General features: G+C 32.7%; 1 protein-coding gene across 8 annotated transcripts in view; it reads left to right on the forward strand.

The window, feature by feature from the left end:
- Positions 1–12,840, forward strand: part of LOC126750378 (cytospin-A-like) — a 240,202-nt gene that overhangs the window by 176,993 nt on the left and 50,369 nt on the right. For 5 of the 8 annotated variants that reach the window (XM_050459991.1, XM_050459993.1, XM_050459994.1 and 2 more), the window contains exons 2-6: positions 4,476–4,778; positions 4,838–5,043; positions 10,716–10,886; positions 10,941–11,077; positions 11,144–11,332. In XM_050459991.1, the coding sequence (XP_050315948.1) occupies positions 4,592–4,778; positions 4,838–5,043; positions 10,716–10,886; positions 10,941–11,077; positions 11,144–11,332 (890 nt within the window). In that variant the 5' untranslated portion in view covers positions 4,476–4,591. The remainder of the gene's footprint in view (positions 1–4,475; positions 4,779–4,837; positions 5,044–10,715; positions 10,887–10,940; positions 11,078–11,143; positions 11,333–12,840) is intronic. The other 3 variants (XM_050459990.1, XM_050459997.1, XM_050459989.1) reach the window with 1 other exon arrangement.

Raw genomic sequence — 12,840 nt, forward strand, 5'->3', positions numbered from 1 at the left:
ACCATCTTGCTCCTCATCAATTATTTCCTCTAAGCAAGATTTTAAATCATCTTTATAAGTGTATACAATTTCAACACATTTTGTATTGAAAGCCCATCGAGTGGGTGCAGCTTTAGGTAGCCTTACTTTAACCACTCTATCCAGAACCATCGTACGTTTTGGAGATCGGCCGAAAAAGAACGAAAATGCGTGTAAATTTGCGAAAAATATTTTTATCGGTTTATGTTGACTCGCCGCTTTTTGTACTTCTCCCAGTTTACCGCTCATGACTGATGCACCATCGTAACTTTGGGCAATCAATTTTTCAGGTGCTTCATTAATTTTTAATAATTGAAGTTCTTCCAATATTACATTAGTTAAATGTTGTGTTGTGGTACCTGGAGGGTTAACAAATTCCCAAAATCTTTCATGTAAAATACCAGACAATCATCTGCGTTTTATTGGAGCTGTCTGTGGTCTCATCTACTTGAATTGCCACAAAATTTGTCTGGCCAATCTCCTTAATTATATGAGTATGTACAATGGCTAACATTGATTCTAATATATCGTTTTGAATTGTTCTTGATGTTCCTTTAAATACTGTACTTTTTTCAATATGTTCTTTAAACATTAAACCCAGTTCAGAAACAAAATCGATAAGGCCCAGAAAAATTCCAGGATTATTGGAGCTGTTACTTTCATCATGACCGCGCAATGCAATTTCGAAACTCCGCAAAATTTTACACAGACGATTAGTTTGTTTAAAATACAGTAACTAACTAAAACAATACATTAATCCAGTCGGGCCGTCGACTACGTTAGCGATATAGAACTGAAAGGTAACTCTCACTCCCGCTCACGAAATGCGAATCTGCCCTCTTTGTTCTATTTTACATGCATTTCTCCATAAGCCATAAGAACTGTATAGGGACAATTTAAAATACGGCCCAGCCACGGGCTTGTGTGATGAGCGCGAGGCGCGACGTTAGTAATATATTTATTATTTGTTTTGCAAATGTAGACTGCTTAGAGAATTTTATAATTCACAGTGAAGTTTTAGATAAAAGATATTTTTAATAAAATTGGTATTTTTATGAGATAATTTTTTAGGGGGGTCATTGACCAATTGACCCTAAGAAGGAGCCGCCATTGTTGATTTTGCTATTTCCGAATCAGGAAACATTGACTGGAATAATGGGACACTCTTATTTACATTATTAATAGAGTCATGAATGTCTATTAAATGTAACACCCATAATATTTCAGCTCTTAACACAGAAACATCATCTTTGTAAAAAGTAGTAATTGTCATTTTGTCTGTTTTTTTTTTCAGTGCCAGAGGTACTGGCCTTGGACACAGCTTCAGCGTCTTTAGGTGTATCTTTGGGTTTATTTAAAAATGTAGTTAACACATTTTTGTCAATACTTTCCATACCTTTTAGTTTGGAGGTGTGCGTCTTTGACTTCGTTATGTGGCTTGCTACTGCCTGCCTTCCCATATTACTAAGATTAAAGTTTTTTTTGCACAGCAAACATCGAAAAGAACTTTTATTACAAGGTAGAGAAGAAATATTGATATTCCCACCAAATTCAGGGTCTTCCAGCCACTGATCCAAAAAATATGTTTTCCTAGGAGCCATTTGAATCATTTGATCACTTATTTGTTTACTTTATCAAAGACGCGAAACCTATATTCGACTTGAAAACAATAAATAAACATTGGAATAGTCAGGGAATTACCGAAACACCGAAGCCGAAAACTAGGTTATGATATAATTTCTTCTTATTCTTTCTGCTAGGCACGAAATAGTTTACACGCGACTAATGAGGGAACAAAACACATGACTTCTGAGAGGTGTTTTGATTCTCTCAAGGAGACCAAAACAAGGCAAATATTTTATTTTTAGGGAATCTGTTTTTTGATCACCGTTTATATAGTTTTATTGAATTTTTTAGCTCACACACTATTTGTATAGTAGTGTAAGCCATGGATCATGTCAAAAATAGAAACAAATAAAATTATTTGAATTTTTTGATTTGAATTATTTTGTGTTTTAAAATGATTTTGAAAAATTTTTGTCGCCCGTCCCGTGGTCCGTCTTTCCACCTGTTGTCTGTCTGTCTTTGTAACTCAAAAACTGCTTGGCCGATTTGGATTAAATTAGGTACCTTGTTGGGTTTTGGCTCTAGGAAGGTCTTTTATAACAATTATTAAAATTCACCAAGAGAAGCCAAAACAAATGGGTGGGGGTAAATTTTAAAAATTAAGAGTATAAATTAAAATATATTGCGTGGTATTAAATAAATGGTAATTGGGCATGGAGTTGAATAAAACATATTAGTTTTTGAGCTAGTGGATGTATAAGAAGAGAGCATAAATAAATTTTAGTAAAAATTGTCTTGTAGTCTATTTAAAACGTAATTGAATTTGGAAATGAAAAAAAAGTTTTAGTCTCTTTCGGCCAGTGCATGGAAATATGTATAGTGGAGGGGGGTAGATTTGGTATATCGTATGAGTACATGGTATATCGTATCTCTTTGAAAACGTTTTTATATTAAAATAAAGCCTTTAAAACCAGAATTTTAATTAATTTGTTGAATTTTGGTGTTTAAGTTCTAAAATTTATATTCAAATCCTCCCAAAAAAAATTATTTCGAAAGAATAATTTTATCATTCTTCAACAACAGATTTTTTATTTTTGAGTAAAATTTTATATGACTAAATAAAATCTTCCTTATTTTCTGTATAAGGCAGAAAACCTTAGAAATTACCAATAAAATTTTAATTGCTTATTACCTTCCTTTGTTTCGTAATTTCTAATTTTTTTCCTATAATTTCCCACACTTTCTGTCAATTGAATACAAGTTTTACATTTTAGCTTCCAATAATTCCTGATATTAAAAAAATAATAATATTCCATAATTCGCTAACATTTTTTAAATCTTCAATGTACTGGTGATCGTGCAAGTGATTTTAATATTGCAAATTTTTTCTATAAAGTAGAAAATTTGAAATTTCTAGTAACATTTTCATTCAATAAATTCGTCACGCTGCAGCATTTTTGATTTTTTTTTTGTTTCTCTAAATTTTCTTATAAGTTCCGAGAATGACTGTTATTTAAATAGATTTTATATAGTTCTAGCAGTTTGTAGTTATTCCTAACATTAAAAAATGTAATAAAAACTAATATTCGATTATTCCTTAACATTTTTTAACAAATTTAATTCCTTGATTTTTGTAATTTTTTAAATTTCTCAAAATTTCTTGAAAGAAATTAAATAAATTCGTCATTCTACAATAGCAGCTTTTTAATTTTGGTATAAAATTTCTTACGATTGTAAATAAAATTTTCGTTATTTGTCTTATAAAGCTGAAATTCATTAAAAAATAAAATTTTAATTTATATTTTCTGATTTAAATATTTTTTTTTTGAAATTCTCTATGGAAAAAAAAATTAATTTGTCAGTATATAGCAACAAATTTTAAATTTTTTGATAAAATTGCGTTTTCTTATTAGTAGGTAAGTAGCCTTTAAAACCAAGATTTTGATTAATCTATCAAGGATTGGTATTTTTTAAATACTTAAAAATTACTTAATAGTTCTACAAATTAATTGTAACCTCTAGAAAAAAAAATCGATAAATTTTTCACTTTACAGCAATAGAATTTGAATTTTTAGATAAAATTTCTCGTAATTTTTCTTTTAAAGTTGGAATTTCCCTTGAAATTTCCAATGAAATTTTAATAAGTATGAACTAATTTTAGTTATTTTTTATATTCCTAGAACTTCTAGGAGTTTCTTGCAAACTTTTCACACTTCAATAATTTGACGAATTCGCTAAATTTCTAATATAATTTTTAACCTTCTTTTTTTAAATAATAATTGAAAATACCCAAAAATTTGCCAGAATATCACAATATTGGTGGTAATTTTAATTTCATTAGACGATTTGCAATATAATTAATTATCAAAAAAACAAAATTATTTACTATATAAATAAAATTAGAGGATTACAATTTTTTTTTCAAATAAATTCAAGAAGCGAAGGTAGAAGGTACGGTACAATCATTTTTAATTCAAGTGTTTTTATATAATAAGCAATTTTTAAAAAGATTTTAACACCTGGGGACGACTCTAACATCTAGGAATATTAAAAATTTCAAAATGTCTTATTTTTTTTTGGTCTCTTAAATCACAGAAGGCCATTGTACACAAAAACACCATAAAACTCCTGACTGAATTTCCTGATCCTGTTCTTAATCCCAATTATATGCAACACTCATTAAGCTAATTACGACATTTCTTTGGCAGTACCCATAAATCATAAGACCTCCATAAAAACATAATAATTGTGCAAACAAAGCGCAGATCTTTTACGTACAATAAATAATACCCGACAAGTTTTTATTTGAAAAAAATGACCACTGTATCCGTCTTAACAAGCGACCTCTCCATATTCGGCGTCCGATTAAAATAATTTATGTTCTTTTAAAGCGAGCAGCTCGACTGTTTGCATATACACTTTAAAATCAACCGTAAAGACTGAACCATGTGCTATTATTAATTGAAAGTATCGAAACTCACAAAGGGCAATATTTTTGAAAACAAAAATGAAGTCGATTAAAGCAATATTCCGTAGAGGACACAAGGAGGGACAAGGAAACACGGATAACTTGTCCAGAACCTCCTCGATCACCAATTTGGACTCCTTGGAGTCTAGTTTGGGTAAAGGGGCGAAGCCACGTAAGGCAGCCTCCAAGGAGAGAATCGACAAACAGTCACACGATGGAAAAAAGGGTAAGTTCCTTTAAACGTGCTAAAAAATAAAATGTCTAAATTATTTGTTTATTAAATAGTCACAAAAAACAACAACAAACTAGAACCTCCCACGCAGCAACCCTTAACTTATTCCTCTGATTCACTACAACACTCCGAAGCGGAGTTGCAACAGCTGCGCAAGCAGCTGCGCGACATGGCCGACGAGAAGAGTTCGCTGGCGTTGCAGCTGGGCGAGCAGCGAGGGCAGCTGAACGTTTTACAGAATGAGATTCTCAAACTTAAGGTAATTATTGATATATTAGATTAGATTAGATTAGGTTAAAATAAGGGTAACATTGCGACCTTTAAGATCTATTGCGTGCCCCTTTCTAATTAGTACTTCATAGTAACTAAAGTGACCATATTTTCATTGAGACAAAGCGGGACAAATGGGATGAAATGAGAATTACAATTTAGTTATACAGGGTGTTCATTTGAAAACTTCCCACCACGGATTTATCGAAAACCACTGTTTAAAAAAAAAAACGCTGAAATACGTCAAAAGGTTTGTCAAGGGGGACAATTTTCTAACCTAAAATTACTTCACCTCTTTCACCCTCTGCCCTCATCTGTCATCCCCTTAAAAATTTTAAATGACAAGAGGTATCGAGTAATAGCTTGTTCAGAAGGTCTTTCGAAGTCTTTTACTTTGACGTTTGATTTTTTTAAATCGGTCGATTCGTTTTCGAGAAAATTAGAAAAATATAATAATAATAATAATAATAATAATAAACAAAAACATAAAAATATCAGTTTTTATTTCAATAAGTGTTCAAAATGTTGCCCGTTTTTGGCCGGGTTGTTTAATTGCACCTTGTTCTTTCAACTTAGTGATATCTCTTCGAATAGCACACTACTAAAAAAACTCAAAATATAGAAAATTTATAAACATAACAACCAAAATTTTTAATGCTTTGTGGGATAACCTTTATTTTTAATCACTGCTTGTAATCTAGATTCCACTAAGTCTTGGCAATAGCTATTTGTGATACAGGACCAAACTTCTTTTACATTCAATTCTTTTATGTTTGAGGGGTTTCTACTTTGAAGATCCCGTTTTACTCGGTCCCAGATTCTTGATAGAATTCAGGTTGGGACTTTGAGGTGGTCACTTCAAAACATCCAGCACACTATCTTTAAGCCAGTTTTTTACCAGCCTGGATGAATGTTTTGGGTCATTATCATGCATAAACTTATAGTTAACTGGAAGAAATTCGTCAGCATATGCCTCCATTATATTTTGGAGGATCCTCTTGCATAGACACTTTCCATCGGTCCCAAAGAAATTAATTTTGGTTTTGTCGCTCCAAAGTACGTTTTTTCAAAAACTTCTTAGCAATACATACTCGAAGGTCTCATTTAATCTTCGCCTAACAGTTCTCACTGACAGTTGTATGTCAAAACGATCCAAGATTTCCCTTTTTATTTCAGATGCGTTGAAAAAAAGGATTAGCTTTAGACATTCTAAGGATAGGTTTTTACATTCTCAGGATACGAGGATTAGCTTTAGAGAAGTTTTTCTCTTTCTAGGAGCTCTTTTCTTATTTTGTGTGATCTGTGAAGATTCATATAGCTTAGGAGCATTATATACTAGCTCTCCAGAACATTTTAGATTTTGGGCAATTTTGGAAACTGTGAATCTATCATTTTTGAGCTGCACAATAAGTGCTTCTCTCTCAGGTCCACACTGCTTTTTCTACCCACTAAAAAGGATACAGAAAAACAGTAAAATATAAAAAAATACATATAGATGGAAAAAACGCTTTCTTTTAACAAGATGGAACAGCACTAAATTATTACAAACAAAAGTGTGTTATTTATTTCGTCACTTCACAGATGAGTGATATCTTAGTACTAAACCCAAATACCAATACAATTCGATAAGAATTGGTGTTCTTTATTCTTTATACTAAATAAACCTAAACAAATCATCGGAATGTTTAAATATTTTAAGTTAGTGCAAATATAAAAGAAATTCAAAGTGTGCTATATTTATATGGCCGTGACTATTTATTTTATTGTTCAATACGCCCTTAATATAACTAGTATACAAATAATTTTGTTTAGTAGTAAACAGTCTGTGCTACTTAGGTACGAACCTAGGAGGTATATTTAATTTGTTTTTTTACTAAATTAAGTTGCAAAAACACTATTTTTTGCAAATAAATTGTATAAATACATTTTATAAAAAAAAAAATAAGAGTACTTTTTTGTATATTTTTAAATTTTCTAAAAAAAAGTATACTTGAGTTTTTTTCGTGAAATGCAACAGTCCACCGTAAAAGTGAGGAATAAAAAATGCAGAAATTTTGAAATGAAAAAAAAACTGTCATTACTTAATGGATGTGAATTTCAATTTTTGTGAATTATTTATAGAAATGTTAAATTTTATTCATGTTGGTTACTGAAAAAAAGGGTTTATTTAGAATTGATTGCTTTAAAAAACAATATATTTAAAATATTGTTATTCCAATAGTACAAACATTAATTTGTCTTTGAAAAATCCACTGCGCGCCAAAATTAACGCATAATCTTAGAAATTGCATTTTTTTCGAATGTTTTCTTTCGTCCTTTCAGCTCTTTTTTTTTTTGTCTTTCTAGTTTAATTTATAAATAATGAAAATAAAAATACATAATCTGCTCTCAAAATGTTATATCAAACAATAAATCAAATAATTATATTACAAAATATATAAATTGTGAGATCCAAAAAAAAAATCAATAACAGATATTTCCACCTCCGGCGTTTATAACAGCTTGCCAACGATCCCCCATACTGATAATTAGGGTCCTTATTTGATCTTGATCTATCTGACTCCATATTTCTACCAATCTGAAATATAGGGCACCCAAGTTGTTTGGGGATCTTGGCAACTGTCGCCGTCGTCTCCCCATGATATGCCCACATGTGCTCTATTGGATTCATATCCGGGCTTCTGGGTGGCCAATCCATGGTAGCGATTTGGACTTCTTCAAGGTACTCCTGTACCACCCTTGCCACGTGTGGTCGCGCATTATCGTACATAAGCAGGATATTATCTCCAACCTAGGGGGCGAATGAGACCACATGATCTTCTAAATTATCTGTAATAATGTACCCGTGCAGTAAGCCGTCCTTTATCTGCAAAAACTAATTGTGTACGGCCCTCCATATTAATCCTGCCCCACTATATTGCACTGTGCATATTATTCTCCTGGTCTTCGGTACAGTCTGTTGCATCTATAGTCAGAAAAAAGATAGTATCTGAATTCATCGCTAAACATAACCTGTGCCCAATCTTCATTTTCCCAATCAATGTGTACTCTCTTGGGGTGGGTAATGGAGCAGTAGGTTCTAGACCTTATATTAGTCTCCACTAGCCATCTCCTGATTGTGTTTTAACTTATTGTAAAATTGTAACCCTCCATTGTAATTGAACTCATTTTGTAAAGTGCTAATCACAAACCGTTGCCTCAAGGTACGAATTCGCAGAAATCGGTCTTTGGCAAAAGTTGTAACTCTTCCATGACCCTGACCTGGCCTTCTAATGGTGCTACCAGTTTGTGCAAACCTACTCAAAACTCTGGAGATAATTGACTGGTTGACATTAAACCTTTCAGCAAGCTGAATTTGAGTATACCCTTCTTTGTGAAGAGCAACAACTCTAACAAAGTCAGCTTCTGATAAATGGCGGTTTTCTCGTTGCAGCGGATTAATTTTTCAAGAACTTAATATGTAAAGTTAAAGTCACGTCGAATATATAAAACTTTACTGAAGTAAAGAAATTGAATGGAGAAATATCAACATAAACACTTTTTATCTTGGTGATATTTCATTATAGAAAAAGAAGAAAGTCTAGTGTCATAAAAATTTTATAGCAAACATTATGTCCAAAGTTGTTTAGTTGTGAAGTATGAAACCAAACCCAGAAATCAGCAGTCCAAAAACTCTATTGGAATCCGCCATAAGAAAAGTAGTTATTATTGAAACTCAAATTGGAAAAGTAGTTTTATTGTCCCAAACAGAGTTATTGACGTAGTTAATTTTTTCTTCTAAAAAGAGGTATGCGTTTGTTTACAATTCATCGAAAATCAACCGTCAATAGTCCTGTTTTAAAAATACATGTAATTCTATAGTTTCAGAAATAACAAATATTTGAAATAAAACAATTTTTAAAATTATGCGTTAATTTTGGAGCGCAGATTATTTATTGTTTCTTGTCTGGTATTTCTCCCTCATCAGATTCAAGTTGTTCGTGATCGTCATTGTTCTGTGTCACTACATTCATTTTCTTCGTTTTCCAATGTAATTCTTGGCAGTTCAAACTCAAGTGCACTATCTTCAACATTACTACAATCGTCTGTAGCCTCTTGCATATTACAACAACTGTCCAAATCCTGACAGTTTGTACACAAATCAGTACAATTCAGCCCGTTTGCGACATTCGCACCTATAACCTGAACAATTAGTTTTGTAAATGCAGATAATTATTTTGAACAACTCATCAGGTATAAGTTGCATGTCCGTGAAGTGAGGCATCAGAATTTTGGAATTATTTGCGACTTCTTTCCGGCCCCACTGTGTTACATCGAACTTGTTCCCAAGCCAAGTTTGAAAATGTCAGCAGCAGAAATAAAAGAGCAACGTTTGTTAAGTAGAATTTATACAGGGTGTTAAGAAAGGTAATAATAAACGTATAAATGTCAATAAAAACGTAATAAAATCACCAAGGAATTACCACATTTTTCGACTGCGAACAACAGCATTTCTATGCTTCTATGCGGTATCGAATATAAATATCGAGTACTTTTTAGTTGCTACATAATTTCCGATTAATACTATGAACTGTTGCGTTTCTTGAAAAAATACAAGTATACTTACGTATTCGTAGTTTTTTAAGCAAAATTAAAGATCTACAGAAAAGTACTCTTGTGTTTTTTTCATAAAATGCATTTTAAACATGTTAATTGCAAAAAATAGTAATCTTGCAACTAAATTTAGTAATAACAAATTAAATATACCTCGTATGTTTGTATGGACTGTAAATTTCTGATCAACTGGAAAAAAATACAAAAGTATGTACGATTCAAAGTACTTATGAATAGCCCATTCAAAATCTATCATATACAGTGTGGCCCAAATTGAGTGTACATGTACATGGGTATCTTGGAAACTATCAGGAGTTCCACAGGAATCTAATCTTGGCCCTCTTCTCTTCTTGGTTGCCATAAATGGGATAGTTTCTAATCTTAGGCACGCCAAGGGTGTAGTTTTTGCAGATGATTTCAAATGTTATTATTTTATTAATTCAACTGAAGACTGTGAGACCCTTCAGAATGATTTTTGTAACGTAGCGACCTGGTGTGAGGCAAATTCTTTTAATATAAATCTATGCAAATGTACCTGTATGTCTTTCACTCTGAATAAGAACATATTTCAATATGATTACACTTATAACAACAACAAAATAAAGAGGGTTGAGGAACAAAGGGATTTGGGTGTGACTCTTGATAAAAATCTATCCTTTGACAGTCACATTCTAGCTAAAATTGAGAGTGCTCAAAGGATTGCTGGTTTTTTCGCAAGAAATACAAAAAACTTTGACATTGAATTGTCTGCATCTTTTTGATAGTTTGGTGGTGCCAATATTGGGATATGCATCAGTCTCATCTGGTCTCCTCAGTACGACATTTGGATTTCTGCGATCGAAAGAGTGCAAAGAAAAATTCTTGAAGTGTCTTTATTTCTATATGTTTATATTATTTCAAACTTTCAATTTTGTATATAGCTCGTTCGTGTATGTTTCCTATTATTTAGATAGATGTCTGTAATTGGCATTAGCTGTTGATATCTTTATGAATAAATAAATAATTGAAATATGTAAACACATGTATAAAACACTCTAATGATTTGTATGGGGCATTATTTATTTATAGTGTTTCCAAGAGGAAAGCAACTTAGAGATGGAAAAACTGGCCGAGGAAAACACCGTGCTAAGAAACCGGCTGAGAGACGTGGCACACTCACCGCTCAGCGACAACGAGAAGCAGCAGTTGTTGTTTGACAATAGACATCATAATAGTGCTCCAGCTTCCATAGCTACAAATGTAAGTAACATTTTAGAAAATGTAAAAAGTTGAGTAATTTTAGTTTTTTTCTAGGCTATAGATGATACTGGAGGGGATGCTACCACCTGCACCACTCCGGATTGGGACAAACAGTCCAGCGGGAACGTGAGCGAGGTCTCGGTGGCCTGTTTGCAGGATAAAATCAATCAGATGCAAGAAACTCATTACAGGTGAGGGCAAACGTTTTATGAAACTTTATTTTTAAGAGATTTTTAACTATTATTTAAAATTTATAGTACAAACGAGGAACTTCAAGCTACCCTCCAAGAGCTGACCGACCTTCAACGTCAGCTGACTGAGCTCCAGCAAGAAAACGAGCGATTGAACGAGGAGAAAACGTTAATGTTCGACAGTTTGTGTCGACAAACTGAACGATTAAAAGAGTCCAGGCAAGAAGTGGAGAAACTGAATCAGCTGATCTACAGGTAAGACAGTCTTCTTCAGCGTGGACTCCGTTAAGATCTAAGCAATGCCTTAAAATCTTTTTATCTTTTTTTAAACGCTTATTTGGAGAATATGCAAACTAATTTTTGGTTATTAAAAGTTTTAAAGTCGCAGATCAAACTTCATTTTATAAATCCTGGATGATTCAACTGTGACATAATTCTTGAGTGTGAAATACATTTTGATTTATTAAAATGTTGAGTCTCTATAAAAGTTGCATTAATTACATTAAGCGAATTAGATATAACGAGATATAACAGTTTTTGAAGGTGGTAGACAATGGTACAGTGAAAACATCTTGTCGGACTTGCATTGTCTTATTTATTTATTGTAACACGACGTTTCGGTTGGTAAGTATCTCCAACCGTTATCAGGTGTAAATTGACAGCAAACTACTATTCTATAGGCCCATAATATGGGCCCATAATATAGGCCTATAGAATAGTAGTTTGCTGTCAGTTTACACCTGATAACGGTTGGAGATACTTACCAACCGAAACGTCGTGTTACAATAAATAAATAAGACAATGCAAGTCCGACAAGATGTTTTCAAGATATAACAGAACGAGAGGATAGTTTCAACGTAAAGAACTACCTACTATACCTAGTGCAGGCATACAGTGACCTTAAACCATAACACAACATTAAAAAATTTAAGGTATCCCACAGGATCAAGAAGGGAAATATTGACGCTGTAGAGAAATGCTTAGAGGTTAAACCACAATACCATCAAATTTATGAAAATGCTCAATAAATAGAATCACAAGAGGTAGCTGGATTTGCAGTGTCCGAGCTTGGAGTACAGATTTTCATCAAAACTATCTAGGTAGAGGGATACAAATTTGCACTGCAGAAATCGTCGATATTGACAATTGACATTGACATACCTTATCAAAACAATTGAGATAAAGGAAAATGGACTGGAGATAAAACTGGCACGGATTCCAGGACGCTTAAAAATGGAAACTAGGAGAGTGATGAGTAGAACAGCTTTGCGGGTTCCATATTGTATAGAACTGGATTCCCCAAGACAAACTGCCAGTATAAAAAACTATATTGGTGAAAGTGGAAACAAGAGGTGGCAGAAAATGAATGCAGATTTGCAACAGTGGTTATTAAGGTATAAAAGTGACCATTAGCGTGACAAGATAGAGAGATAACCCCAAATTGCAAATGTGGAAAAGTGGAGACGATTCCTCATACCCACGAGCGAACTCTATCTCGATAGAAAAATTTGCCTTCTATTATAGAAAAAATTTCTAAACCCTACTCTCGATCTTAACTGGTTCCGATCGGGTAGAATTCGGGTTATCGTCAGCCTTCGGAATAGAAATATAGAGAGAGGTTGTATGGTCGTGCTATTACTTTTGTCTTTTTAGTTCATTGAAAAACGATATATTTATCTTTATTGTAGGAAGGAGACGTTTTCGTAGCAGATTTGAAAATCAACTCTTAATTTGTTAACTACTTCTTTCAGGTTTAAAACGTT

This window comes from Anthonomus grandis, chromosome 2 (genome assembly GCF_022605725.1).
Source record: "Anthonomus grandis grandis chromosome 2, icAntGran1.3, whole genome shotgun sequence".
NCBI lineage: Eukaryota > Metazoa > Arthropoda > Insecta > Coleoptera > Curculionidae > Anthonomus > Anthonomus grandis.